This window comes from Denticeps clupeoides, chromosome 7, assembly GCF_900700375.1.
Source record: "Denticeps clupeoides chromosome 7, fDenClu1.1, whole genome shotgun sequence".
NCBI classification, from domain to species: Eukaryota; Metazoa; Chordata; class Actinopteri; order Clupeiformes; family Denticipitidae; genus Denticeps; species Denticeps clupeoides.
This window is the reverse complement of record NC_041713.1, coordinates 23,416,360-23,444,120: the sequence shown is the minus strand read 5'-3', so window position 1 is coordinate 23,444,120 and position 27,761 is coordinate 23,416,360. Positions and strand designations below refer to the sequence as shown.

At 42.2% G+C, this 27,761-nt stretch overlaps 1 protein-coding gene across 1 annotated transcript; it reads right to left on the bottom strand.

The window, feature by feature from the left end:
- Positions 1-22,347, bottom strand: vat1 (vesicle amine transport 1). The gene is made up of 6 exons (XM_028987369.1): positions 21,832-22,347; positions 19,650-19,857; positions 13,954-14,124; positions 6,691-6,780; positions 4,732-4,973; positions 1-3,903 (listed from the first exon to the last, which is right to left on the bottom strand). The coding sequence occupies exons 1-6, from the start codon at positions 22,276-22,278 to the stop codon at positions 3,640-3,642; spliced, it is 1,422 nt and encodes a 473-aa protein (XP_028843202.1). The 5' UTR covers positions 22,279-22,347; the 3' UTR covers positions 1-3,639.
- Positions 22,348-27,761: the final 5,414 nt, after the last annotated feature.

The following is a 27,761-nucleotide window of genomic DNA, read 5'->3' as shown; positions in this document are numbered from 1 at the left end:
ATGATTTTGTTATGCTCATTTATTAGTCCTGGAAAACATGTAAGGCATATGGTAACATCACACACAAAAGCGTTACGGGCTTTATGGTCTGAAAGACCACATGCGGTCCAACCCAGAGACAAGCACAGGAAGCAGCAGCACTTCAGAGGATTCAAAAACAAACGAAGAAAAGAAAAGTCAGAAAAGCTGTCAAACAAACTGTTGATACTCTGACGTGTGTGGAAAATAGTCAGCTGAATATCAATCCTGATTCAGGTTCGGAATGAACTCGTGTAACAGTTCCTAGTGTGCTGAGTGGTCGGGTCGACGGTCAGTCATTGGAAAGAAACATGGCAGTAATTGGCACCGTGACTGAAACCCGAGAAAATGACGAAAACCACAGTTCTACTAAGAGCGAGCCAGGCAGAAATGGAGCATAAAGCACACAAACGTTCTCACAGCATTTCCTATACATTGAGCTAATATTACCACAGCCAGACACATCACTGGGGCATTGGTAAAAAGAAGTTTAGTATACAGTGCACAGTGATTGACAAGCAATACTGAATCCTGACGTAAGATGTCGATGTGACTTTTAGTGGTTAAGTGTGCTGAAGAGGAAAAAGGTACACCAACGCCAAAGAACTACCATCATCTGCATACACACACCCCTGAAACGTGTTCTAAAACCCAAATCCATGTGCAGCGTTTGTTAGGAGACTGTTAAATTTCTTTTGCAGGATTCAGTGCATTTTTATTAGGGATCGTAATGATCGGAATACAGAGCCTGGCTCAGAACAGGCCTTAGAGCTGAGAAGAACACCACAGGACCTCTGTCCTGGAGAAGCCATCAGTAGTTTGGCTCAGTCCAGCTTCCCCTGCCCCACCCACTGGAGACACATGCACCTACCATAGAGGATAGCACTTCACCATACTGGCTGCAACCTCTGGTAATATAATACATTATACAATTTTCAATGCATTCAACATGTGTGTGCAAACCTCAAACCAACAATGGTATGCACTTCCAATGCAGACGCTGATATCAGAGCTGAGGTCACCATGAACCAAGGGCAGATGAAGACTTTAACACATGGTGTCTGGGCTCGAGACAGAGATGGACATTTCGTGTTCAGAAAGCAACGTTCCACACCAGGTTTTTGTTTCATCAAACCAGTTGACTGGGTTCTAGAATGGCCAAGATCAGCCCAGTTTTCACTGCATGGCGTGAATGTCTGACGTGAACTTTTTTAAATGTTTTATAAAACCAGGTAGCTTTGACAAAAAACACACAAACACATTAATGTGCACGTCTGCACATTAAAATAAAAAGTCTAAAAACAAATGGCAAAATGGCATACTAGTGTACTACTGAGTTATGCAAGCTGGACAAACTGAGGCACAGTCCGAGGTGTGGGACAGGGAACAAGCCGGGATTCTGAAGGTCATCGTAGCACAGCAGCAACCGGCACATGCCGACCACTGTGGTCAGTGCTGGGGAATGGCGAATCACGCATATCCACACACGCCAGGAACTACTTGTCGTGGAGGGCGTGGTCAGAGGTTAAACACAGTTTGGCACATTCAGTCAAAACCCAAACAATGACTACGCACATTTCAGAAACTGACCTCTGAAGCCCAAACACACCAAAAACACCAGAACGAACACCCAACAAAAAAAAAAAAAACGGCCAACAGTTTAGAGAGAAAAATCCAAATGCGTTAGGGAGTATGACTTCTTCACCACACGTGGCTCTGGACACAGGAACCAGGAACAGAGCGTTCCGGGTCCGAGCACTGCCAATGTCCAGAGATAGACAGCTGAGCCTTGCTGGTCTCCAGACGCATGTATGTAAACTGGGACTGACTGGAATGGGAAGTGTGTCTGTGTTCAATTTAAACAGAAGGACACGGCCCATCGTTATCACATTATGAACGTAACGTTCGACTGCAGAGGCACCTGATGAATTCGTTTGCATGTTTGTGTGGGATTTAAAACCCGGACCGGATCTCCAGTCCACTGGACCAGGGAACAGCTGCTATCTCATGGAAAAGCATGAAGACCAACAAGCTGAGAACAGAGGAGTAATAGAGGTGATAGAAGAACTGACATTTTTTCTCAAAACCTGACAGATGACCTGAGGATGGACAGATACTTCCTCCCCTTACTAGTCACATATTCTCTCGCTTTCTCTCTCTCTCTCTCACACACACACACACACACACACCAAAGTAGGTCTCACTAAAAAGTGTTTTATCACAGAACTTGAGCGATGTAAAAATGGACCAGGCTTACAGAGACTAGATGGAGTTTAGGGGGGTGTGGCCAGAAAGCCATTACATGTGGGGAGGCATCGGCGCTACTCGCACCCGCTCAGTACAGAATCGGAGGAGGGGGTGGTGTCATCTCTGAACCTCCTGGTCATCTCTGGCTAGGCCTGCTGCTATGCTGAGCGGACAGTGAGGAGGGAGGGAGGAAGAGAGAGGAGGAGGAGGTGTGGGCATGTTCCACTCTCTCGTGCAGACGTCATTCTAGTTCTCCTCTCCGGTGGGTCGTGTGGGAATCAGGTGACCAGCGCACACCATCCTCTCATGTTCACTCTGATTACCAATGTGTGTGTTTCTGTGTGTGTGTGTGTGTGTGTGTGTTGGGGTTGTGGAGGGCAACAGTGGGGACACCCTAATTGAATTCCCTCTTAATTGCTGCTGCTTGCCAACAGTTGGCTCATTAAAAAGTGCTTCCCTTGCTGAACTCAACAGGACAGAACAAATTTCTATTCAGATAACTCCAGACCACGGCAGAACAGGATTATGGGTATTTTATTAATACTATGGACAACCAGATGAAACCAACTGCTTCAAAGTTCCACTCCACTGAGATGTCACTGCAGCAGGATCCAATCAAAATGTAGCACCCAGACCACCTGGTAACCGACACACAGTGGAAATATCGAGTGGAGTTGGGGTTTGTATTTTATTTCCCCCTGGTCCATGGATAGGGGACTCTGCGAGTCTGGTCCAGTAATGGGGGTGCATGAGACATGAAAATCCGACCATAATGTTCTCAAAAAGAAAAAAAAAAAGTTTATGATGGGGGAAGGGCAGACAGCAAGAGAGGTGGAGCATGACTGGATGGAATCACAGTTGTCACGGCAACAACAATCAACCCCAGGCCAGGCCACTACCCAGAATCCTACATGTGACTGGTCAGCATGTCCAGGGTTGTCTTTGAAAGACACAATATCATATGAAATGGAGAACAGAGCAGAGTCCACTCTACTGCTGATCTACACTCTCAGGGTGGAGAAACCAGATACTTCTACACCGCGGTGGTGGCATAGAGAGCTACGGTGTTCAGATTAGTTGGCATGTGAACATGTGAGTGAGCAGCCGTTGATCGGTACACTGAGGACAAAGGGTAAGAAGAGTGACCAGGCTGCAGCTGAAGAGTAGCAGGAGGCCTGGTGCAGAGGGCTGAACGCTGGGCAGTGCACTGTAAAACATACACACACACACACACAAGCACGCTCACACACACACACACACACACACACACACACACACACTCATATTCATGAAAACACACACACACACACACACACAAAGTAGACCCTCCCAAAAGATGTCTGCCTAAACATCCACCCTGTTCTCCCACACTCCTCAGTTCTCAACCTTCTCAACCTCTTTCTTCTCATCCTTCTTCTCTTCTTTTTTTTCCTCCTTCTTCTTCTCTTCCTTCTTCTCCTCTTTCTTGGTGTCCTCCTTCTTCTTGTCGTCCTTTTTCTTGTCTTCTTTTTTCTTCTCCTCCTTCTTGTCATCTTTCTTGGCCTCCTCTTTTTTCTCCTCCTCTTTCATGGGTTCAGTAGTGAGGATTATTTTGCCGATGTTGTTCCGCTCCTGCATCCTACGCATGGCATCACCCACCTGAGAGAGAGAGAGAGAGAGAGAGATGGAGAGAGGGAGGGGCAGGGGGTGGAGAGAGGGAGAGACCAGCTTGATTGTCCATCTGTCATATAAAATATGTACATACATATACACACACACACACACACTCGCATCTTCTTCCAGTGTTAATTAACAGATTTTCTGAGCCCTGATCAGATCAATCTCTGGTCATTAGGAGCCTATCGATCAGGCAAAAACAGTGAAGACCACTGTCCAGGCAGAGGCTCTCATCAGTCTCATCTCTCCACTCTCCCCTCCCACACCAAACCACCTAACAACCAGTGCCACGGCAACAGAGGGCCATCTCCTAGCAACAATAGAGAAGACAGGAGGGGGTGGGGAGAGCAACTGGTGCTCGAGATCATAAAGAAGGCGGAGAAAATGTTTTCCCCCTCTCCGTACATAGGCATGTGTACGCCAGCTTACGTACACGTGTATACACTTTAAACTGAAAGACCCCCCCGGTTGCCATGACAACAATCCCAAAAAAACAGTGCTGATGAGCGAGACGCAGGAAACACAGCAACAAGGAATTTATTGGTCAGCTGGTCTGCATTCATAAGAAGAGTTAGCAGAAGATCATCATGTAATCATGGGATACGCACAAGGTACCTCCTGATAAATGAACCCCATTCCTCACCATATAAAGACCACAGCTTGTCACCATAGTAACAGGGAGCGAAAGTTGGATGATGGGCGAGTAACGAACAGCTCAGAAACAAGAGAGACAGGATAAAAGGCAAATGAAGGAGGGGACAATAAATGGAGAGACTGGGAGAGACGAAATTTCTACACACACACACAAACCTGCTCCAGGTGGTAGGTGGAGTCAATGCGCGGCTTGATCTTGCCCTGACGGTACAGCTGCAAGATCACCTCCATGGCCTGAGCGATGAGCTCCGTCTCCGAGTCCAGGTAACCCAGGTGGAAGCCACAGACGCCGCGGTTTCCCTGAATCAGGCTGAGCGAGTGCACGGAGAACTGGTGGTACCAGGTCTTCGCCACCGCAATCAGGTTCTTCTTCTGCCCGGACAGCATGTTGGCGGCACCTGGACAACGGGACAAAAGGGAGTGCATGTACATGCACGATCTCGTTACGCATTTAAAATCTATTTATTGATCTGAAATATTTTTAAACAGTTTCCTTCTTTCTTTGGAAGTAGTTAAAAGCTGAACTGCATTATGGGATACGGTATGATAAGGTATATTGCCTTACACTGATGTAGAGAGAGGCCATTTCTCAAGGCATAACCCAGTTTCCATTAGCTGAAAGTTTGTAGCATTGTATGTATTCAACTTTCTTATATCTTCTCGTTCTATAAAATACTATGTAACAACCATAGGCAAAATACACCCACAGTGCAAAAGTTTTAGGCAGTTGTGGAAAACTTGCTATAGATGAAGCATGTTTTCAGAAATGAGTTTTTCCAAATTAATTTGTGAGCACAAAAGACATGATTAATGCAAACCTCAAACTCCATTAGCTGAAATGCAGCCCCAGACTGCAAACAAAGAAGCTTCCACCATGCTTACCGGTTATCTTCACACTCATTATTGTACTACCATCAAACTGCCTTCTGCTAAATATTTCAAAGTCCAGAGCACCTGCACCCCAGTTATTATGTTTTTGAGCTTAGCTGAGTCATTTGGCCTTGGGTCCCACTGGTTTCTGCCAGTTCTGAGGTGATGCCGCTGCTAGACAGCTTCTGCTTTTGAAAGGAAATGACAATCCTCAACATTGCTTTGAGATCTTTGTCTTGCTGTACCTATATTGATGCAGTAATCACTTCCTGGTGCTTTGTTGCTGTGTTCAGTCTTGCCATGGTGTCTTCCACAACCTCGCCTTTGTAAAGGACTGTTTAAACGTATATATAAATAACCGATCATTAGTAATAGTTTAGTATAGTTATGTTTAGGTTTATGATCAGTGAATCCAACAAAATCCCTGACTTTGTGCAGGTGTATCTACAAGAACTGATGCTGGTTTGAAAGCAAAGGGTTGTGAAACCATGTAATGGTTTGATTTAGATTTTCCTTTTGTTTACTCACTTTAGATTTGTAAAAGGTTAAAAACCATCAATTATCATTTTGATTATTGAACGCAACATTCACACTTTTGCACTTTACTGTATTTCTGTCACCCTACATTTTTGCAAATACATAGTGGTGCAGCGATGTTTCAAATAGAAATGTTCAGAATACAAGACATGCTGCTCCTCCTCCTTCTCCCTTGCTCCCACACTTCTCTTTGACCCTTTCTCTACACAGCCCCATGTTGTCTACTGTTGCCACTCCCGATCAGTCTGATGTCCTGCACACATCACCTTAATCCAACCAATCCCTTCGCGCTCACACATCTTTTTCAACAGGACCTTTTAAAAACCATCTTCTCGTCATCCTACCCATTCATCACTATTCCCCTCTGCTCTGTGCTACCACACTGCTCGAACCCTGACAGAAACCCACCATGAAAATCTCACTCTTTCGCTCTCTCTCTGCCCCCAAAACAAAGCTGTCTCTGACCAGAGTGTCGAGTTGGACTGGGCCCAGTACGCTACATTTCGACACATTCCGGGGTCTGTGCAGATAGAGGCGTCATTGTTTCGCTGGACATACTTCTGATAAGCTGATTCAGCGAGGGGAGGGTGAATGTGTGTGGGTGTGTATATGTCTTTTGTGTACGTATGTTATGTGGGGTTCCTTGTGAGTGAATTGATGAAGGCAGTGTGTGAGCTGTTTCAGGAGAAAGATGTCTGTCCGGCTTACCATAGCTGATGAGTCTACCCATGGGCTTAAGAAGATTGTAGCCCTTATGGGTGTCAGAGCCTCCAAGGGGATCCAGAACTATATCCAATCCTAAAAGAGATAGAGGACTGATGAGAAGTGACAGAGGGGGTTAAAACAATAGCTTTCAACAAGTTAAGGGACTTAATAGAAAAACCAAAAAGAGGCCCAGTCGACGTGAGAATGTTTTTCTCCAAAACAGGGAAATTCCGTCCACACGGAAACAGCATTTCAGGGGACCCAGGATGATCATTTTCTAAAATGGGTTCCAGAGTGAACTTGGCAAGAAAAGTGGCTTTTTTGTGAAGATGCCAAATCTCCAACCTGACCTATAACCAAAAAACACATCCTATGGTGCACATTGAAAAGACAAGGCTGGAGAACGACAACGTGTTTAACTCTAACTCTAACTTATTGTTTTAGGTCAACAAAATATATAATAATATAATGAACAAAGATTTATAATATGGCTTAAAGCTGAGAAGCAAATGCTGGTCATGTGAAATATATCATATAATATTGTTGACAAATAAAAACAAGACTAAATGTTTTTTGCAAAATAAAAATTATACAACAATATTGACTAAACTGAGAGGTTATTTCCTGTGTCTCCCGTTCAGTCTGACAGATACGGATGTTACTTTAATTTCAGAATGCTTGTGGTCACTGGGTTAAATAAAACTGCATTGCTAAAAATGATCACGGATAATTACTAAAATGCTCAATGGTCACCTGAAACATGACTAAACTAAAATGAGTCTGGATGTGACTAAGACTAATAAAAACTGAAGTGACAAGTAGAGCGGAGAGTTACAGCACCACTCAGAAAACCCGTTTTAGATAAAAGTGTTCTTGTGTTCAAATGGGCTATCTGGACAGCAGAAGCCAGCAATGCTAATTTTCACAGCCGAGTTACGAAACCATGTTGTTTTTTGCATATACTAACCAGCTATGAATAACCCCCCACCTAATATCGAGACTAATCAAGACATGAACTCTACTATACCTACACAGGCATCCATCTCCCTGTATTCCATGAAAACATGAAATGAGCTTGAATAGTAAAATATACAAAATGAATAAAAAAAAGTTTAAAAGTCCAAACACAGTTCTGCTCATTTCACTAGATACTCTAATAGTGTGGATTTGGACAGCTTTATTGCTTCTTTAAATCAGCAACTATATTCAGCTGTACTAAGACCATTTAAAAAGGTTTTCTAATAAATCTATGCCTTTTTATGCCTGTGTAGGATTAAAACGGCCATGTCTCCACACGAGAGGTACAGGTACAAGAGGTTCCTCCTGTAAGTCACTTTGGATAAAAGCATCGGCAAAATAAAGTAAAGTAAAGTAAAGGTACATTGCACAAAATGAGTTATGTAATATAGTGTCATTGGGTACATCTATATGCCCCACCACATGCATTAATACGCCGTTAGATAAAGGCTCAATCACATGCAATTTTTCGCATTATTCTGTTACTTCTCAAGGCAGAGAACATGTGACTGCTGACAGTATCCTCTTGAATGGATAACATTTTATTCCACTTTTAAATCCTTCTATTATTGTATTGCTATATAAGCATGCTCAGTGTGGAGAACTGAAGTGGTGACCCATTATTTTGGTTTCCTTTTTTTAATGTCACGTTTAATGTCTCTACAATGTGATGCATGTTCCAACTCTGCTGAGAAAGAATCAAGCAACGGATTAAGAGGGCGGATCCAACACCGATTCCTGCGTCTTTCACCCTCACGTATATTCATTCTGACGGGTCATCTCCCTGGATGTGGAAGCCCCGCTAGTCGAGAGGTCACACAAACGAAGTGCAGTTTGCATAGCGGATTTGGTTAATGCGACAGCCATTCAAGAAAAGACCCGTGATTTGAGTAATGAGGGGCCTGTGGCCCTGTATAGCTTCACGTCTGGCACTGCCTCAGGCTGCAGTTAAATTGATTCAATTATCACCTTACAATAAAATCAGGCAAAACACTAGCACCTATACACAACTGCTGGGCAATGTAGCGGTTCATAGAAAAGCACAGCAAAAAAAACAACACACAAATCAGATGCATAACAAATCAGCCTGGATCTCATATTTTTGACACTGTGACCACTTTTGCAAGACAAACACATTTATGGTCTACAGCAACTTTAATATGTTGAGAACTGTTGTTGCTTTTCTTGCATAATGGTCATTTTATGACAAATTCTTCATTCCACTGAAATGAGTTTTTTACTATATTGATATTAGTATATATGGGCTGATATTTGTGCCAGCAGACTCTCAATTTGAATGGAATATATTTAAATCTGAATTGCACAGACTGAATTTTCACACTCCTAAAATGTAAAGCAAATTAGCTTCTCCCAACAGAGCTCATTTCCACGTTTTACGACAGCTCTGCAGGTTGCAGTCAAGTGGAATTTCCTATGAGAAAACGTGCCAGCCTGCGTAACACATCAACTGGTGACTTGTGCTGGACAATACAGTCCCTGACAAAGTCTTTCGCTTGTCTATTTTGTAGAAAAACACCTGCTATTAACCTGATTAAGCAATTGGTGTTAGAATGAACTGAAAAATGTATAATTTAATCAAGACAGAAACGTCAAATTTTGGAAAGACAAAAGTTGTCGCTTATACAGAAATTGACCAAATTTACTGCAAATACAAAAATATGTCAGCAAATAAAGTAGTGGTGCTGTGAGATCCAAATTTAATATCTTGTATGACTTCTATCAGCTTGAAGGACTGCATCCATGCAGTTCGGCAAGGATTCATACAATTTATTGATTAAGTCATCAGTAATAGCAAACAAAGCAATCTTGCATGCCACCCAGAGTCCATCAATATTCTTTGGTCTCGTCTTCCATGCTTCCTCCTTCATCCTACCCCACACATGCTCAATGATGTTCATGTCTGGTGAGTGGGCTGGCCAATCCTAGAGCATCTTGATCTTCTTCGCCTTGAGGAACTTTGATGTGGAGATGGAAATCTAGTGTACTGGGGTTCTTTTTATACACACCTGAGACCTGATCCATTATTTGTCACAGGTGAAGCTCATATGACAAGGCAACAACACTTATGTCTTTGCAAATATTGACTTAATGGGCTTTACCAAGCTTTTAATATTAGAATACTTTGACAGTTTCAATTTGCACTGAAACATTATTACAAAAGCTGTTGGGAATAAAATGAGCCATTTCTTGTAAAACAATCTTTATTAGAAATAGATTTCAGTGGCACTTGAGCTCAATTTGTACACAAGCAACAAGACTAGTCAGGGACTGTCGTCCAATAAAACTAAACAAATATACATAGGGCGGGGCGGGGCAGAGCTTCCGGTCCTCTTTCCCAGTAGAGGCTAGAGGGGTTTTAACCCTTATCAATAAATATATATCTATTGAATCACAGGGGCAACTTCAGATAGATTTGGTTAAATAATTTTATCTGTGAAAATTACATATTAACAAGGTGGTACTTCTGGCTAACATGTACTCGCCTTTTCAAATTGCTTTTTTCAGTGATACCAGATCTTAGAACATATTCTCTTTTTCTTGGTGGAGATTTCAACAGCTGGTTTGACAAAGATCGATCATCTGACGGACAATAAAAAAATAAATAAATATCTTATTTGGGCAGGATCTTATTATGGGAAGTGTGATGTGGGGTGTACTTTACACCCAAATGATAAAAATGATTAAATTTCCCCCACGTCCACAATCATATTCCAGAATTTATTCCTCATTGATGATCAGTTCAGTTCCTCATAGTATGATTATTTCTGATCATGCTCATTGGCAGTAAGTTTCCGTGACCTCCACCAAAAGAGCAGACATGTTTTAGGGTCAGGTCAAATCTTTACAGCGATTCAAACATACAGGACCACTCAGTCTGATCAAAAGCCTTCTGTGCATCAAGTGATAGAATAGCTGCTCCACTTGGTCATTTTTGCTTGGTGTACATAATATTAAGAAAGTGAAAGTGAAGTTTTTGTGACACTGGATGGTACCTTGATCAAGAGGACCTCAGTGGCACACCTTGGCGGTTTGTGATTCAAACCTGCAACCTTCCTATTACAAATCCACTTCCTTACCGGCTAGGCCACAGCCCCACTAGATGCCTCATGTTTGAGAAGGAAAATCTGATTGGTACGAGTGAATAATGAAATCAAAGGCAATTATTTAACAGATCCGGAAGATAACCAAAATAGAGATTCTCAATTGTTAAGAAAGTGGGTGGAGGATGTCACAGAATTCCTTGTAAATGTGACAGTAGCCTAGTGAGTAAATGAACCAGAACCAGAAAACTACAAAGTCTCAGGTTCAAACCCCACTTACTACCATTGTGTCGCGAAGGAAGACACTTAACCCTGAGTGTCTCCAGGGGGACTGTCCGTGTTACTACTGATTGTAAGGTTGTAAAGGTAAAATCTGGAAGAGGTGCCTTCCCAGATGTAAAATATTTAAAAAGGTCCGATGACATTAAATATTTATTGATTTTATATAGGTCTGGTGCAGATTTACAGCAATTTTGAGCAAGTCCCACAATGAGATTTCCCCAGGATGCGCGGTTTCGGTGTCTGTAGTTTTAAATCATAGAACAACTGCAATGCTTTGCTCATTTGCAGACCATGACTGTCGATGGAGGGGCTTTTTTTAGGGGGGGGGGTGGGAAAAGCATGAGAAAGGGGAGGAAACCTTTGATGACATAAAGGGATCAATTCCAGATCAGTCCGTCTGAGATGCCGCTTTCTGAACGGTGAAGCAGAATGACCAAACACTCTTTACACCTATTGCCATTTCTAGCCACTTCAGGACCATAGACAGGCTGGGGGAACTCATATTAATGTTAAATAATCTCACAAAGTGACATGTTCATGTCAAGGACCTCTAAAGGCAGTCATCTCTTCAAGTGTAGGCAGTGGTGGCCTAGCATGTATGGAAGCGCACTCGTAATCAAAAGGTTGCCGAACCGCTAAGGTACCACTGAGCAAAGTACCGCTTCATTATCTTAATATATCTTACAAATGTTCTGCAGACTATAGTATCAATCTCCAAAGTTTTCACTCTCCCTCTTAATTTCTTCTGAATCTGATGCTATCAAAACCCAAATAACTAGTGTATTCCAGAGTGTTGCATCAGACCCTTCACCATTATCATTGATATCATGTTGTTGTTCATTTCTGCAAGTAAGGAAGGCTCATTTGCATAGGAAGGGGCATTAGGGATTTTGGGAAATTATAAAGGGACTTTGAGGAATCAGGACATTATGGTATTTTGTCAGTAATGTGAGGAATTTAATGAAAATCTGTGACATAGTTTAATAAAATTGTTCAGGACCTGCAATGACGTGAGGTGGAAAACAGTATGTATTGATGTAAATTTATGTGAAGTAGTCACCAGAAATTATTTCTGGGTTGCTGGCATTTATTTATCATATATCATGGGTCTTGGGTAATGGAGGGAAGTGTCTCCCTGTGTCTTATTTTTATAGAAAGAAAGAAAAGGAGCTGGCAGGGAAGCAGCTTAAACAATGTTATGAAAATTCCATTTTGTGAGATTTAACATTAATAAGAGTTCCCCTGGGTCAGGGGCGGCCCCCTGAACACTGGTATTGAATTGCAGAAATAGTCATAATTATAACAGCTTTCATTTGAACTCCTCCTGTAATGCCTGCCGTTCCACGAGGTGGCACATTAGGCGCAGATGGAGCTGAAGAGCAAAAGGTTTTTAAACTGGCTTGCATTGTAAATGAGCGGTCAGGTGATGCGTTTCAACTAGCGAGAAAGATGCGAAAATGGTGAGGAGGTGTAGAGTTGAAATGGACTTGAGCCTCTGGCGATTACGTTTTGAATAATATGTTTTGAAATTATTTGAATAAGGTTGCGAGCTTTCGCTCAGTACTCATTCCGGAACGAAGTCAACAGCACAACATGCCAATTTTTTACTTACTGACTTCCGAGAACGTGGCTGCTCTTATTCTCTGAGTTAAAAAAAAAAAAAAAAAAAAAAAGCCTGTCTATGGTCCTGCAGTCCCTAGAAATGGCGTATGGTGTAAAGAGTGTTTTAGCCATTTTGCTTCACCGTTCAGAGAGTGGCAGCTCAGACGGTCGGATCTGGAATTTGTCCCCTTATGACATCCTAAGGGGAAAGGTTAACTCCCCTTTTTCATACTTTGTCCTTGCAGAGAATTTCCCACCCCTAAAAAAAGTAACTGCAATGAACATGATTGCTTGAAAGCATTGCAGTTGCTTGGTGACTATGTAAAAATGAGCACAAACGCTTTTCATCATGCAAGGACAAGTGGGTTAATTACATTTTTTCCAGAAAAACATGACTGTGGTTGTGGTTGGTGAATGGTGTTGATGACGTCATTTCCGCAAATTCCCCCTCAACTTGTATAGTCCCGCCTCTCTCCTCCTCATTAGCATTTAAAGTTACAGACACTGTAACTGCACATCCTGGGGAAATCTCATTGTGGAACTGGACCAAAGTCCCAGGCTGAATTTAAGAAAGAGACTTCAGACACAGTATTAGGGGACAACTAAGACCGATATAATAAACCTAGCCTGCTAGTGTCACACCATTTCAAGCAGTTAACCGAAATGTCAAATAAATAACCAAACAACTTTATGAGTTGAGAGAAATGCTCAAATGGTCATTAAATCGAAGAGTGACCTTTGTAACAAGAAATACATAGAAAAAAAAAAAAAAAAGTCACAGCGCAGTAAATAGCACTATAAACTAAAACATACAGCAGTTAGACATGACAGACAGACATAGCATTCCCATTTTCTCAGGAAGCTGTTCTACCATGGTGGGAGAGCTGCTCTCACTCCCGGTATTAACAACTTTGCAATCAGCAGGCCTACCTTTACTTGACACGCCTAGCTTCAGAATTTTCTATCGCTTTAAGTAAACAAAATTAACATCCACTACTGACGTGACTAAATAAATGGAATAATTATTAAATAAAAGGTGTTTTTTTTTTTTTTTTAATGCACATCTATTTGTCTTCATGTCTCCAAACCTTTAGGTCGTGTTGAGGGGAAATACTTTTTTTTTTGCTTCCTTTGACCATTTTGGTTTTGGTCTCTATTTTCGTTTTAGTAAGGCCCACCTTCAGCTTCAGGTGGATTGGCTCTTCCAGATTTCCTTAATTCCTTTATATTTCCTATATACACACACACACAGACAGGCTTAAAACTGAAGAGGACAAGAGGCCAAAGCTACAAATGCACTCACCCTTAGGACTGATCTTGCGGATTTCCTCAACATAGTCCTTAGTTCGGTAGTCAATGGCATGAGTGACTCCACCTTCGGTGATTACTTCATGCTTAGCTGCTGACGCGGTGCCAAACACTGTGACTTCTTTCACTGTACGGCACAGCTGAGTGGCAGCTATCCCCACACCACCTGTCAAGAAATCCACATAATATCCACTGTTATGTACGTTGACATATGGTTTGATGAAATCTGTTCATAACTTTTTAAATTTTTTATTAATTTATACAGAAGCCAGAATGCAGTTGATTCTATTAACAGTGTTACACCAGTTCTAACATTTAAAAAAAAAAAATCAATAAAATAACAAAATGTATTGAAATTGGACCCTTTTGATCTAACTAATAATTGTTGTTACAAATTTACAAAATTAACAAATAAATCAAATTATTTACTGTTACTACCTTTCAAACCAGCATCCCAAGGGCAGGGATCAAGATCATATTCAGTTGTATAAATCAAAATTCTCCAGTTAAGTTGAGGTTGTGGAAGACTCTTTCATGATACAGAGCATATTCCGTGGCAAGATGGAACACAGCAAGGTAGTGACGCTTCTGCAAAACCAATCAAGCTTATTTTCCTCAAAACCATCAGCTGAACTGGAAGAAAATCAGTGGTACCCAGGTACATCCATCTACAGTCCAGAGAAGTCTGTCCAGAAGTGGTCTTCACCTCCAACATGGAAACAAGGCCAGAAAAACGGCACCAGGTCTGGACTAACAAAAATGTGAAATATTGCCAGCCTTGAACATATGGTTTTATTTTCTAATATCAGAACTTTTTTATAAAACATGCTAATATAAAAGAAAAACAAAAGTAAACTGTAAGCAATAAATCCCGATAGTGGAAACCATTCGGAACTGGAGTCTGGATCTGTTATCAAAGCTTAACTCAACCCTCTAGTTAAATCAGTCCTCTTTCATACCAATATACTGAAGTGGCCTAATAACTGGACAAGAAGGAGGCTAGAGCTTCTAGCAAGCCCCAAGAATATAGTCTCTCTCAGATCACATAAATGAGCTTGAAAACAGAGGACACCGCAAGAACATACAAATCTTCAATTTGCCTCAAAACGTGGAGGGAAGGGACGCGTTGGCTTCTATATTTTCTTGACATGGAGGCAAAGGCAGGTCAGTGACCATGCATGTCCTGATAAAAGAAGGTGATGGCGGTGGTGGGGCGTAAAGTGATGAAGGGAGCAGTCACCTTGGAAGGAAGAATAATTTCCTTTTTCCCCCCCCATCATGACCAACATTGAGAATTAAGAAAAAATTATTCACAAGTGGAGTCAGCCAATCCTGTGCCTGTATGCAAATTAGCCATGTGCACACCAATCAGAAGGAACTGGCTACCACAACAGAATATAATCTCCCACCCAGTAATGAAGCAAGTGGACAAATGGAACTCTGGGTTTGACATTAAGGCAGGGAAATTGAGGTGAAATGCAAAAATTTTTTTTTTTACTATGCTCAGAAATAAGTCCGGATTTACAGTTTGCAGACAAATGGATCAACAGAGATAGTTACTAGTTATTTTAACTTGAATTGAATAACTACACAAAGCAAATTATTTATGTGATCATATTTGCTGTAGATGGACGGTTAAACAATGTCACACGATAGGCTATATCTGACATTTACTCAACCTATTTCTCTTGTAAGTGCACCAGATTGGTACCAATTGTTTTCATGTTTGCGTTGTAATGCACAACTTTGCCTCTCCTTGTTTTAAAATAACATGCATCCATACAACTGTAGCCAACGCAACCTCCCATGTCAGTGTTGCTTTACAAATACTATAGCTATTTGGATTATAGAAAAAAGAAATCTTAATTGTGTGTGTTCAATGTAGGCTATAAGCCAATTGTCTTGGCTTTCCTCCATGAAATATTCTAAGGTTATAGGCCAAAATAAACAATATTTTGCAACATTAGGGAGATGAGGAAAGATCGGGACAGTTCTCTGTCTTTTTATACATTGCATGTGAACTTCTGGTTTCAACTGTTAAAATCAAACATTGTGCTTTCAGGCTTCAATACAGATGCTCTCAAATTGTGGGGAAATAAAAAATGGGAACATTGATTGCGATATTGCCCAGCCTTACTATTTTGCATAATCTGAAACTAGTTCTTTTTCCAGTGTAAACTGGCACTCACAATGTTCAATAGCCGAAGCTCAACTTAGGTGATCTAGTAAAAGAGAAGTGAATATGTATACACACACACACGCACAAGAAAGAAAGAGTATGACTGTGTTAGTCCCAGAGGTGAATCATCAAGTTTGTGTTGCCATAGAAACCTGAGGCAGGGTGAGATGTGTGGCAGCCATTTTATATCAATACTTTTTATAGTTATTGACACAATAAAGGAAAACTGATAGACAAACAATACAATGGTGAGATGTGTGCAAGTTGAGGGGTTTAAAATCACATGACTGGCCTTGTGTCAACACCAGAAGATCAGCTGTAATACGGCCAAACACACACCACACAGAATCAAAATGTATCCACTGGCTCCTCAATCCTTTCTCTCTCAGGATGAAGAGACCAATAGTAACACTCTCCAGGAGACAACACCACACACAGGCTCTGACTGGATGTCTGCTGATATTTGCATCTCCGTTTACTCTCCCCTGACTCTGCCTGATCAGTATACACTACAGATGACATTTCCTTAAAACCCAGTGTCTTGGTTATGTGGGGTAACCCAGCATTGGCCATATTTTGGATATGGTGTGTAGATGGAATCAGAGAATTCGGATAAAATACTAGCATGCGAGCAAAATGGCCCATTTCATTCTCACGTTGCGCTAACACCAATAAGCTGGAGCCGTCTGCACCACTCAGAAACCAGGACAAGATGTAAACTTGCACACAACACGCAGTGAATATGAGCGAGAGAGAAGAATCTCAGCAGAATTCAGGCGATATAAGCAGATTCCTGTGGCTAATTCCATTTGTTCCACCCCAGGACTGTTTGTATGAGAAGACGAACATTGACGGTCATCTAATTAGGGCTTCGGTTCGTGCAGGACGGTTAGGACAACAGCTCATAGTGTGAACACCGATGATAGCTCCACACCCAAAACACACAGACAGAACTGCGTGACCCTTCCAAAATGTAAAGGAATTTCCCCCCAAAACTCTGAGGAATTCAGCGTCCACACCCTGAACACAACATCGGGACTGGGCAGGCGAGGAGCACAGAGAGGGAGTAGAGGGCCGATCATGAGAACTCAAAAACTTTTAGTACAAATGACCTACAATCATTTCTTTTCTGAAAAGTTGGATTTTCTTCTAGCAAGAATTCCAAAAATCACCTCTGAAGGTACACTGTGGTTCATCACCAGCAGACCCACAGCACATTCACCAGATGCTCTGTGGGACTGAGATCTAGACTGTTTGAAGGCAGGCAGCAGCTTTGTTATGTTCCTCAAACAGATTTCTACAGTAAAATAATGCAGTACGGCGCACGACATTATCCTGCTGAAATCAGACACTGCCGTGCGGTAAAATTGCCATGAAGAGATTTATTTATTTAGGTAGGTGTTACACGTCCACATGAATGCAGAACATTGACCAAAGCAGCACACCACCTCCACTGGCAAACCGAGAATGAGCACAGCGAGAACTCCAAATGAAAATGATCTCTGTGGTTATGGATAGAATTTCTGTGTAGTGTGGTGTGTGTGGTAACCCTCCTGGTTGAGAGGGTGAAATGAGGGATAGTTGTGAATCTGAGTGCATTAGGACGGACTCCTAGATCGGGTCACAGTTTTCATCTGTATATTTACTCCTCTAAAGGAAACACATTTTAGTTTTGAGAGAACAAGAGCAGAAATCCCTTCTGCTTCCTGAGTAGGAACTCACAAATCACACGCTCATGCATAAATACACATAATTGGCAGAAATTCCACAGATTACATTACATTACATTTGATACGGGTGGAAATTCACTAGATGACTGAAAAAGCTCCAGCAAACCGCATGAAGACAAGACAAGCAAAATAAAATCAGCACCGACCCTCTGCTGCTGAACAATTTTCAGCTGGAGATGATGACACATTGGAACAATAAGTATATTATATATAGATTATATTATAGTTGATAAATGTATGCACTTTTTAAATGTGTATACTATCTGGAAAAATTTTCAAAGAAAGACATTTTGACATGTGTAATGTGTAGTTGTGTTTGATAGGGTTGTATAAAATACTTGGGTATAATATGAATTATTATACAGATGTGGGTATATGTGTGTCCAAGCGAAGATTTGTTACTTCAGCCTGAACAGCCAGTATAAACATACACCCAATTCCATTAAAACATCTCCCACCCTTTATATCCCAAAATGCTTTGTGCACTTTTATTTTTCACTTGTACTTCATCCACCGTCTCCTCTCCCCATTTCCTCGCTCTTATTTGGGTGGGGTAGTTCAGGGGCGGGTTATGAAAGACTTTTTGGCTTCACACAACTCCAGATGGATCAGACCGTAAGAGAGCTTCCTTTACACTCACACACAGGGGAACAAAACACACATGCACGCGCACACACACATTTTTGTAAGGGGCCGTCTGCATGCATAGAGCAATGACACATGCTTAAGGCGTGCTGCACAACGAACTGAACAGAGGATGCAGAGAGCAAGAGGAAGAGCAAAAGCGTGAGGGAGGGAGTGGTTGAGCGGGAGTTGGACACGAGCAAAACAATACTCTGTTGTTTGGTGCAAATTTGCATCTGCAGGGTCAAAGCTGGGTCTGAACAAACCAATTGTCTCATATATTCCAAAATTAACACTGGGGGAAAAAAATTAAAAAGTTTTCCATCCCCCAACTAGTTCATCTTTTGGGTCTGGTTTTGAAAATGTAATTTTTTGAACAATTTCCAGAGAATGGAACACAAATCGTGGTGTTCCATAGAAACCTCATTCCGCTGTATGTGGGTAAGCAATGGTATCTGAAGAATGCTGTGACCCTCTGACTCCATCTGCACAGCCACTGATGCAAAGCAGTGTCTACAGCTGGATAAACCAAATACTGTTCAAATAAAAGGCAAATAAATGTGCCATCAAAACATTTTGGACAATTTGACACTCCAAACTAAAGTTCATTAAATGTGTGTGTGTGAAGGCAGGCATACCAATGCCATTGGAAATACAGTGTATGATGACACTAAATTGTTCATTAAATTCTTGACATTAAAAGGAACATTACTACAGTCCTGGTTTTGAAGAATTGTTTTGCGGGAATAACGCAACCACTCCTTTTCAAGGTAGATCCTGAGAAGCTGGTGCAGGCTTTTATCTCCAGCAAGCATGATTGCTGTGACACCGTAGAAAACAGGAACTGCAGCACCAGGTCACCTTTTCTGTGTGTTAGCTGCAGAACAGAAGCTGTTTTTTGGTTTGTAAAACCATTAAGTGGCCAGTGCCGGAATACACAGTTTACACCATCTAGGTCACTCAGATCCTCTGGCACCGGCCTCCTAATTATTCCTAAAGGAACAATGGGAGGCAAAACCTTAAACCTTTGTGTGCTATTCATTCCTTTTGTGTTTTATTTATTTGAATTAAATGTATTTATTACAATGTCTTAAGAGTCTGCCATGATTAACTTTTAAAAGAAAAAAGAAAAAAAGTCAGACACAACACACACAGTACCTGCAGCCATGTGGATAAGCACGCTCTGGTTGGGCCTGAGGTGGCCGAAGTCAAACAGCATCAGGTAGGCCGTGAGGTAATTGACGGGCAGAGCCGCCGCCTCCTCGAAGCTCATCCCCTCTGGGATCAGGAAGGTGTGTGTGGCCGGAACCACGGCAACCTCCTGCCACAAGCCATTCCGATTGATGACCAGAACCTTGTCACCCACCTGCAGAGTGAACAGGGAAGGACGGTTTTCACACAGACATCAAGTCAGGATCACTGCATCTCATCGTTCTCGGGGAATTGTGTCATACATCAATCCAGAACATGTGAACATTTTTAGTGTTAAGCTATTTAAAAGGTGATCAGATAAGGTGGCACATAATTATGACCTGATGACAGTTCATATAAATAAATGACCTCCATGCCACCAGGAAGTACAGCTTTCACTAAGACACTAACTCACACCACTCACGGGGACAGAACACCCACAATTCAGTCACAGAGTGTACATTCATTTGTTGGAAACCAGAGGACCCGGAGGAAACCCACGCTGACGTGGGGAGAGCAGGCAAACTCCATGCACACAAGGTCTGGGCCGGGATTCTAACTCCCAACCTTGTGTCCTTGTCGAGAGGACTTCTAGTTTCTGCAGCACAGCCATGAGCGGGTTATCCGCCATTGTTGTATGTATGAAGCGTTTGGGGTTATAGGTCAGGTTCTGGGGAACCCGCCCAATATTTGTGTTCTACAGCTGCATTCAGATTAATATCTTTTACTAGCTGAGATTAATATTATTTTAGCTGAGATTAATATTATTTTAGCTGAGATTAATATTATTTTAATCAGTAGGCTGCAGTAGTATTGATTGCAGACGTTGTACATTAAATGACCATTTAATAAAGACAGCAAAGCAACTACATGTGTTGTACATCCAAAAATCTAAATAAAATCACTGTCCACAGAACACAAAACCTTTCATTTATTAATAAGCTCAAAATTAATAAATTGCAATTAGTCCACAAATCAGTCCAAATAGTCCAAAAAATAAATTTAGTTGTTCTTTTGAATGTGTGTGTGGCTCTCTGACCTTCTCTCTAACCCCAGGGCCATGTCTCATACACAGGAAAAGCTACGCAGGAACCGCACTTCCTAAACTTTACGCCTCCCCTCAACCCCCCGTACACAACGCAGCTTTTCCTGTTTCGGAGAGGACGTTTTTTTACATCTAGACATGGAACATATAAATTCTGCAACAGAACTTTCTTATTTCAAATAAGTTCAAATCAGGACACAGAAATTTGACACCTGACATTTTTCGGTCATATTGTCCAAAACAAGTGAACTTTTAGCTGGACCAGTGAATTTTACCAAATTTTTCCCCACACATGAGACCAAATCCTCAGACGGTCCAATCTGCCTACAAATAAGTAGTTTCTCACTCTGTCTGTCATTCTCCAGCTCACATTCCTGCCCCGCCCCGCCCTCTTTTGGCCCATGTCCCGCCATCAATCAGCAAGATAACAGGCTTGTCTCTTCTCCTAAGGGACCCAGATTCTTCCCCCTGATTGAGCAGGACACGAGCATAGTCCTCTCAGGCAAACACACACAATTAGATATGGATGAAAAATGGCAGTTTTGCCGTTCCATTTTCGTCCTGAAGACACGTGGTACATTTTTAAACAAAGAATCCCACAGACTGGACACACACACACACACACACACACACACACACACAGAGCTCCCCATTCTCCCTTCATGCCCAACTTTGCGGTCCCCACATCACACGGCCAGTTTTTCTGAAGACAGAGTTAGATGGAAGAAGAGGGGAGAAGATGGTCATAAACGGGGGCCTTGAGGTGACGGTGACACTGTCACTCCATGTTAGAGGTCTATTATACCATCGTCATGGAAACCAGATGTTCAAATCCACTAAACGGAACACTGGTCTGTATCTTCTATACCAGAGAGATGAAACACCAAAAAGCTGGATTACGAATCACGTGGTTGGAACAGTGTTAGTATTGTTCTTATTATGATGTGTGCTGATGCTGATGCTGAGGAGGAGGATGACAGGAGAGCGTGGTCTGGAGCCTCGCCCTTTTTCGCGTGTCGCGTTCCAAAACAAAAGGAACCGGGTGACAGCGCGACACGCGACACTCCCTGTACCGGGAGACGACATAAAAAAAGAGGCTCTTACTTTTCTCTCCGACACTTCTTCCCCCACCGCCTCGATCAGCCCGGAGCACTCCATCCCGGGCGTGACGGGCGGGGACGGCAGGCGGTCGTACAGCCCCTGGCGGGCCATCAGGTCGGCGAAGTTGAGGCCGCACATCTTCACTCGCACCAGCACCTCCCCCGGCTTCAGCTCGGGCTTCTTGCCCTTCTTCACCTGCAGCTTGACTTTATCGTAGCCGCCGTAGCCGGTCAGGACGAGGGAGCGGTAGCTGAACACCTCCTCGACCTCCTCCTCCACCGCCTTCTCCTCCTCGGGGGCTTTCTCGGCTGCCGGCGGAGCCGCGGGCTCCGTGGCGGGCGGGGAGTCCGCCTTGGTCTCGGCTTTGGGCTCCTCGGCGCCTTTCTTGGCGTCCTGCTTCTTCTGCTCCTCGGCGTTCTGCTGCTGGGCTGGCGCGTCTTCTCCAGACATGTTGCTGATCTACCGGGGCCTGGCTTCACAGAACCACACACGAGCCGGAGAACTGAGGGGATGCGAGTCTGGAGCCCAACTCCGCTCCTTTATATACCGGAGGGGGTGGCAGAGAGACGGAGAGAGAGCACGGGCACGACGCAAACTGCGGAAAGCGGACTTCCACAGGAACCGGCATCTGAATGGGAGTTTTTGGAACTTGTAGATATTTTGGTCCCTGTTTACCACAGGCACGCTGAGAACAAGTAAAAAGAAAATAATTGCGTTCTTCATTTCGATGTAAGTAAATGTTGCTTATACACCTGATACTTCATTTTTTCTTTACGTATGCCATGAATGTTAAACTGATGTTGGCTGCAGAAAATGCGACTTCAAACAAGCATGCAGTACTTTACAGTACTTCACTTTGAAAGAAAAAAAAATTACAGTTACAGTTATGGCATAATCGGTGAAGAAATATATTTCACTACCACATTTGTGAATGCCGGCAAAAATGATGTTTTCACCCTTACGGTCGACACTCTAAGCTGACTGATACATTACTTTCACATTAGAATTTAAATAAAGTAGAAAACATACACTATAGCGTTTCTTAGTTGTAATAATTTTTTTTTTGTTTTTAACATCACAGTTCACAATCACAAGAGAGATGATCCTTTATTAGTCATGGGTTTGTGTGCATTTGTTTGACCATTTTGTCCTCTATTTCACTGTCTACTATCGGATATTCAGTTCAGTATTATATGACTGTATTGTGACTTAAAGTTTACAATATATTTGCCAACAGGTATTATTACATTTATTTTGGGTAATCCATATTGTATACAAATCACATACAGTGGTGGAAGTGGACATGTAATCAGAAGGATGCCAGTTTGAATCCCAAACTGCCAGGGTGCCACTAAGAGGACACATCTCACTGAATAGTAGTTTACACTTGCACACACACACATACTTTCAGCTATGTTCAGTCTGACAGAGCAGAAGGAAGACCGTACTGGTGATGAAGCTACCCACGGTCCAATTTCACATCACAACAGCACAACATTACCAGTAGCAAATGAGAACGCTGTCAAACTCCACTCAAAATGTTGTTCAGATTGAGTAACATAAGGTTATTATTGCTCTGTCTGCCCAAAATGTGTTTTTTACTCAGTTCAGTTACTGTGGTGAGATTTTGTAACAGTTTTTTATCACTGCAAAAAGAAACATAAATTAGTTAGGAGAAAACATAGTAGTGGCCTAGCGGTTAAGGAAGCGGCCCTGTAATCAGAAGGTTGCTGGTTCGAATCCCAATCCGCCAAAGGTTCCACTGAGCTGCCACTGAGCAAAGCACCGTCCCCACACACTGCTCCCCGGACGCCTGTCATGGCTGCCCACTACTCACCAAGGGTGATGGGTTAAAAGCAGAGGACACATTTCGTTGTGTGCACGTGTGCTGTGCTGCTGTGTATCACAAGTGACAATCACTTTACTATACCATATATATATATTACTATATATTACATAATTGCATTTTGTGTGAATAGCTACGAATTGCTCAAAGTTGCTACTTACATTGTTGTAGGGAACAGTAAGAGGATCGTTTCAACAAACAATCTCAGTCTATCTGCTAATAGACAAGACAAGTAATATATGTGAGGAAAGGAAAACTTGAAATAAAGCATTTTTTATATTTTGCTTTTCCTCTTTTAAAGTTGCAAGACTGTTTGTCTCTTTCAAGAAAGCATGCTGCGGTATTTACAACACACTTGCAACACAGATTATCATATGTCAGACAGTGCCAGCCAAAGCAGTCAAGTTTGACTGCTCTGCAGCCAGCAATTGTGTGCCAACGCTAAATATCCAGCACGATTGCAAATCTTCATTCAACAGAGGAATTCCTATAAGATTTTCTGCACAACAATTTAATATTACAGCAACTTTCAACAAAGAATTTCCAACATATCCAGAAAGAGCCAAGGATAAATGTATGATTTTTTTAGCTTTTATGAAGACACCGGAGAACGAATAACAATATTGTAATTGATGTTAAAGAATCAGCCAATAGGCGTGCAGGTCCAACCCACTGGCCCTAAAATAAGTCAAATTAGAAATGAATAAGCCATTCAGTGTTTTAAAATAGTAACAGATTAAAACAAAAGCCTCTACAATAATCTGTTATTAAGAAAAATAATGATCATTAAAAATATTTCACAAAAAGTACATTTTGATGGTTGGGGGAACATTTTGCACCCCTGCTGATTTTGTAAGTGGCCCCACTAACAAAAAATGGTCTGTGTATAAATTTAATGGTAGATTTATTTGAACAGTCAGGGTCTTTTGCCTGTGGATGTCTTGCTCAGCACCTGAACCTGAACTTCCCATGCCTGGGAGGTGAGCAGCAACACACCTTTAACACATAACCCAGCGCACGTTTAACATAAACCAGAGCTCTTGGGACCCTGGGCGTGGTAGGCTGCTCAGTAATCCCTGCTTCTAACTAGTCACTTACCTGCCTACCTATTGATATAATATAGCCATACCAAGAAAGGTCAGTAGGTGGGAATGATAGTACTCCAAAGTAAACTAGGGATTGATAAGTAACCATTGACTAAAGGACAACACAAGTTTATTCAAACAATGTGTATAAAATAAATCATAGAATTAAAATACAAAACAGAACACTTATATATAGCTTCCTTTAACTTCTCAGACAGACGTGCACACAGATGCTGTGTGTAACAAGATGCCTCGAGACAGACGTGCGAGGGCGGGTTTAAATTAGCCACACGATCGGTCATTGAAGGTGGAATATCTACCGTGGCTGTTGCCCCTGGCAAATGTGATGTAGAACATTCAGCCCGAGCTGACAAGTACAGCCTCCAGCTTGCCTCAGCTTGCATTTTCACATCTCTCTTGTGATAATGATGACCGTGGCCAAGGTTTGCCAGTCAAATGAACGTTTCATTAAAAAACTAACATGCATACTAAACATGCGAAACACTTACCAATCAGCAAAACAAATGAACAAGCAGTGAATCATCCAGAAAGGATAGGTACTATAGACTGGAAATTTGTCTTTGCTAACCGATTGAGCCGGAATCCATTGAGATTTTCAACTCTAACTCGCATGCCTTGGACTGCTGCTTTGTGACTAGGGCTTTGCCTCTGAGTACTAGGGTTGGAGGCTCTATGTGTCATGGTCAGTGTTGGGAAGGTTACTTTTAAAATGTATTCCACTACAGATTACAGAATACAAGCCCCAAAATGTAGTTTGTAATGTATTCCATTAACGTATTCTGAATACTTTGGATTACTTAATATATTGTCATGCTTTTTGCAACTACATGAATGTAGCAATCACAGATAATAAAAAAGCCCTGTTTTTCCTTAACCATTTCTTTATTTCTAAAGCTGAAAAGTAGAAGAGTATTAGACAAACATAAAATATGCCATTGAAAAGTATTTACTTTTATGGTCACCAACATATTCCATCACTTAGTTAAAATAAAAAGTAGCCTTGCACAAGAAAAAAAATCAGCTGCTCATTATCACAAGTGACAATCACTTCGCTTTAAAAAAAGTTCCATTACTGGCCCTCTGGTGGAAAGGGCTACAGCAGTTTGTCCTCCTACACAACAGGAAAACTGAAACACACTGAACGGTTAAGACGTAGTTCAGATGGGGGTATGTTATCTTAGCTTTGGGACCAGGGGTTCAGTTAATGTCCTCTTGCCCAAATATCGATGTGTTCATAGGGGGGGTTAGTGTGTTGTATTTGTTGGACACTGGGTCTGTGGTGTGATTTTCTTTTTGCAACACTTTGGATTGTGGGGCCATGATCATCTTCAGTCCTGCCACTGGTTGGTTATATATTGGTTATTTAGAGTTCAATGTAGAGTTATGTGGTAAGGTACTAACAGGCTGTGTAATCTATATAGTGAAGGATTGACCTGGTGCGTTGTCTGTCCCTGGTGTCTTGGGGATGAATATGATTAGCCGGTGTTATTGAGAGCTTTTTGGGATTCATGGCCCTTCATTGTTTGACTCCACATTGAAAGCACTGCAGCAGTGCCATCAGGTTAATGCGCAGACTCCACAGGTTGCTGATAGCACAGTCCGGGTTTGTGGTTCACGGGTGCTGCGTATACCTGGTGGTGTAATGAAGTTGGTTCCAAGTACCTGTTCGGAGCAGCTTTCTGGTTGCTCTTTGTTATTCGAGCCTATGGACACTGGGTTGCCAGCTGGGCTTTTAGTTTCCCCTTGTGTGATGCAGGTTAATGGGGATACATCTTATGTCTCAGTATTTAATGTAGGGACAACGGAGGCCCTTCTTCACCCTCGGGTAAGTCTTGGCTTATTATGTGGCGTTCATGTTGTTAGTTTACCTACTGGAGTCACGGAGGTGAAGTCTTCTGTAGCTGTGTGGCCTAGTGGTTAAGGAAGCTGCCCTGTAATCAGAAGGTTGCAGGTTCGAATCCCGATCCACCAAGGCGCCACTGAGCAAAGCACCGTCCCCACACACTGCTCCCTGGTGGCCTTTCGTGGCTGCCCATTGTTCACCAAGGGTGATGGTTAAAAGCAGAGGACACATTTCGTTGTGTCACTGTGTGCTCTGCTGAGTATCACAATGACACTCACTTCACTTTCACATTAAGCACTCTCTTCCACATGCGCCCTGTTACTCACGGCTGTTAACGTTCACACACACACACGTCTGGACTCGCATGCGTGTCGAGTGGATGCCCACACACATGTTGCTCTGAAGTATTACTAGACAGCGTTGAGAGCTTTTGTAAGAACATCTTTATTTCGTGCTGCTCTCCTCTCTGAACATCTCTCTCTGTCTAAACATCTCAGGCACTCATGACAACAACAGTTCTTTTTCATAACTATAAATGCACAACAAAATATTCAGAGAGACATTACAGAACTTCTTTTTTTCCAACGTAGTGTACATTATAACAGTAATGAACAGTGGTAGACCAGTTATGTGTGCAGAAATAAGCATTTAGTCCATATTTGGAACTTTTTGCTTAGCTATTCACTCAGATTTACACATAGTCCTTGTATTGCGCTGGCTTAATGACAGTTCGTCCAGACCTAGTGCGTGTTGGTATTGTTGTCTCATTGCCTGTATTGTTCAATTTTGTGTTATGAGGTTGAGTGATTTTATTTTCTATTGTGTCCTTGTGGCTTTGCTCAATCACATCTCCTTTAGGTGTTTTATCTCACGCAGATGACTCCTGGTACATGAATGTGTTTCCATTTGGTGTTTGAACCAAGTAGCTTCTTGGCTCTCTGCATTTTCCAACAATAGTTCCTGGGTCCATGTTCCCCCTTCCTTGTCCAGAACTCTTACACTCTGTCCTTGGAACAGTGGTGATAAGTTTCTGCTGCTATGCTGATCATGATGTGTTTTCATTATCGTTCTCCTTTTTTCCAGGCAAAATTCCCTGGATCTGCATGACTTGGTAGGAGTGTGGTGACAGGTCTGCCAA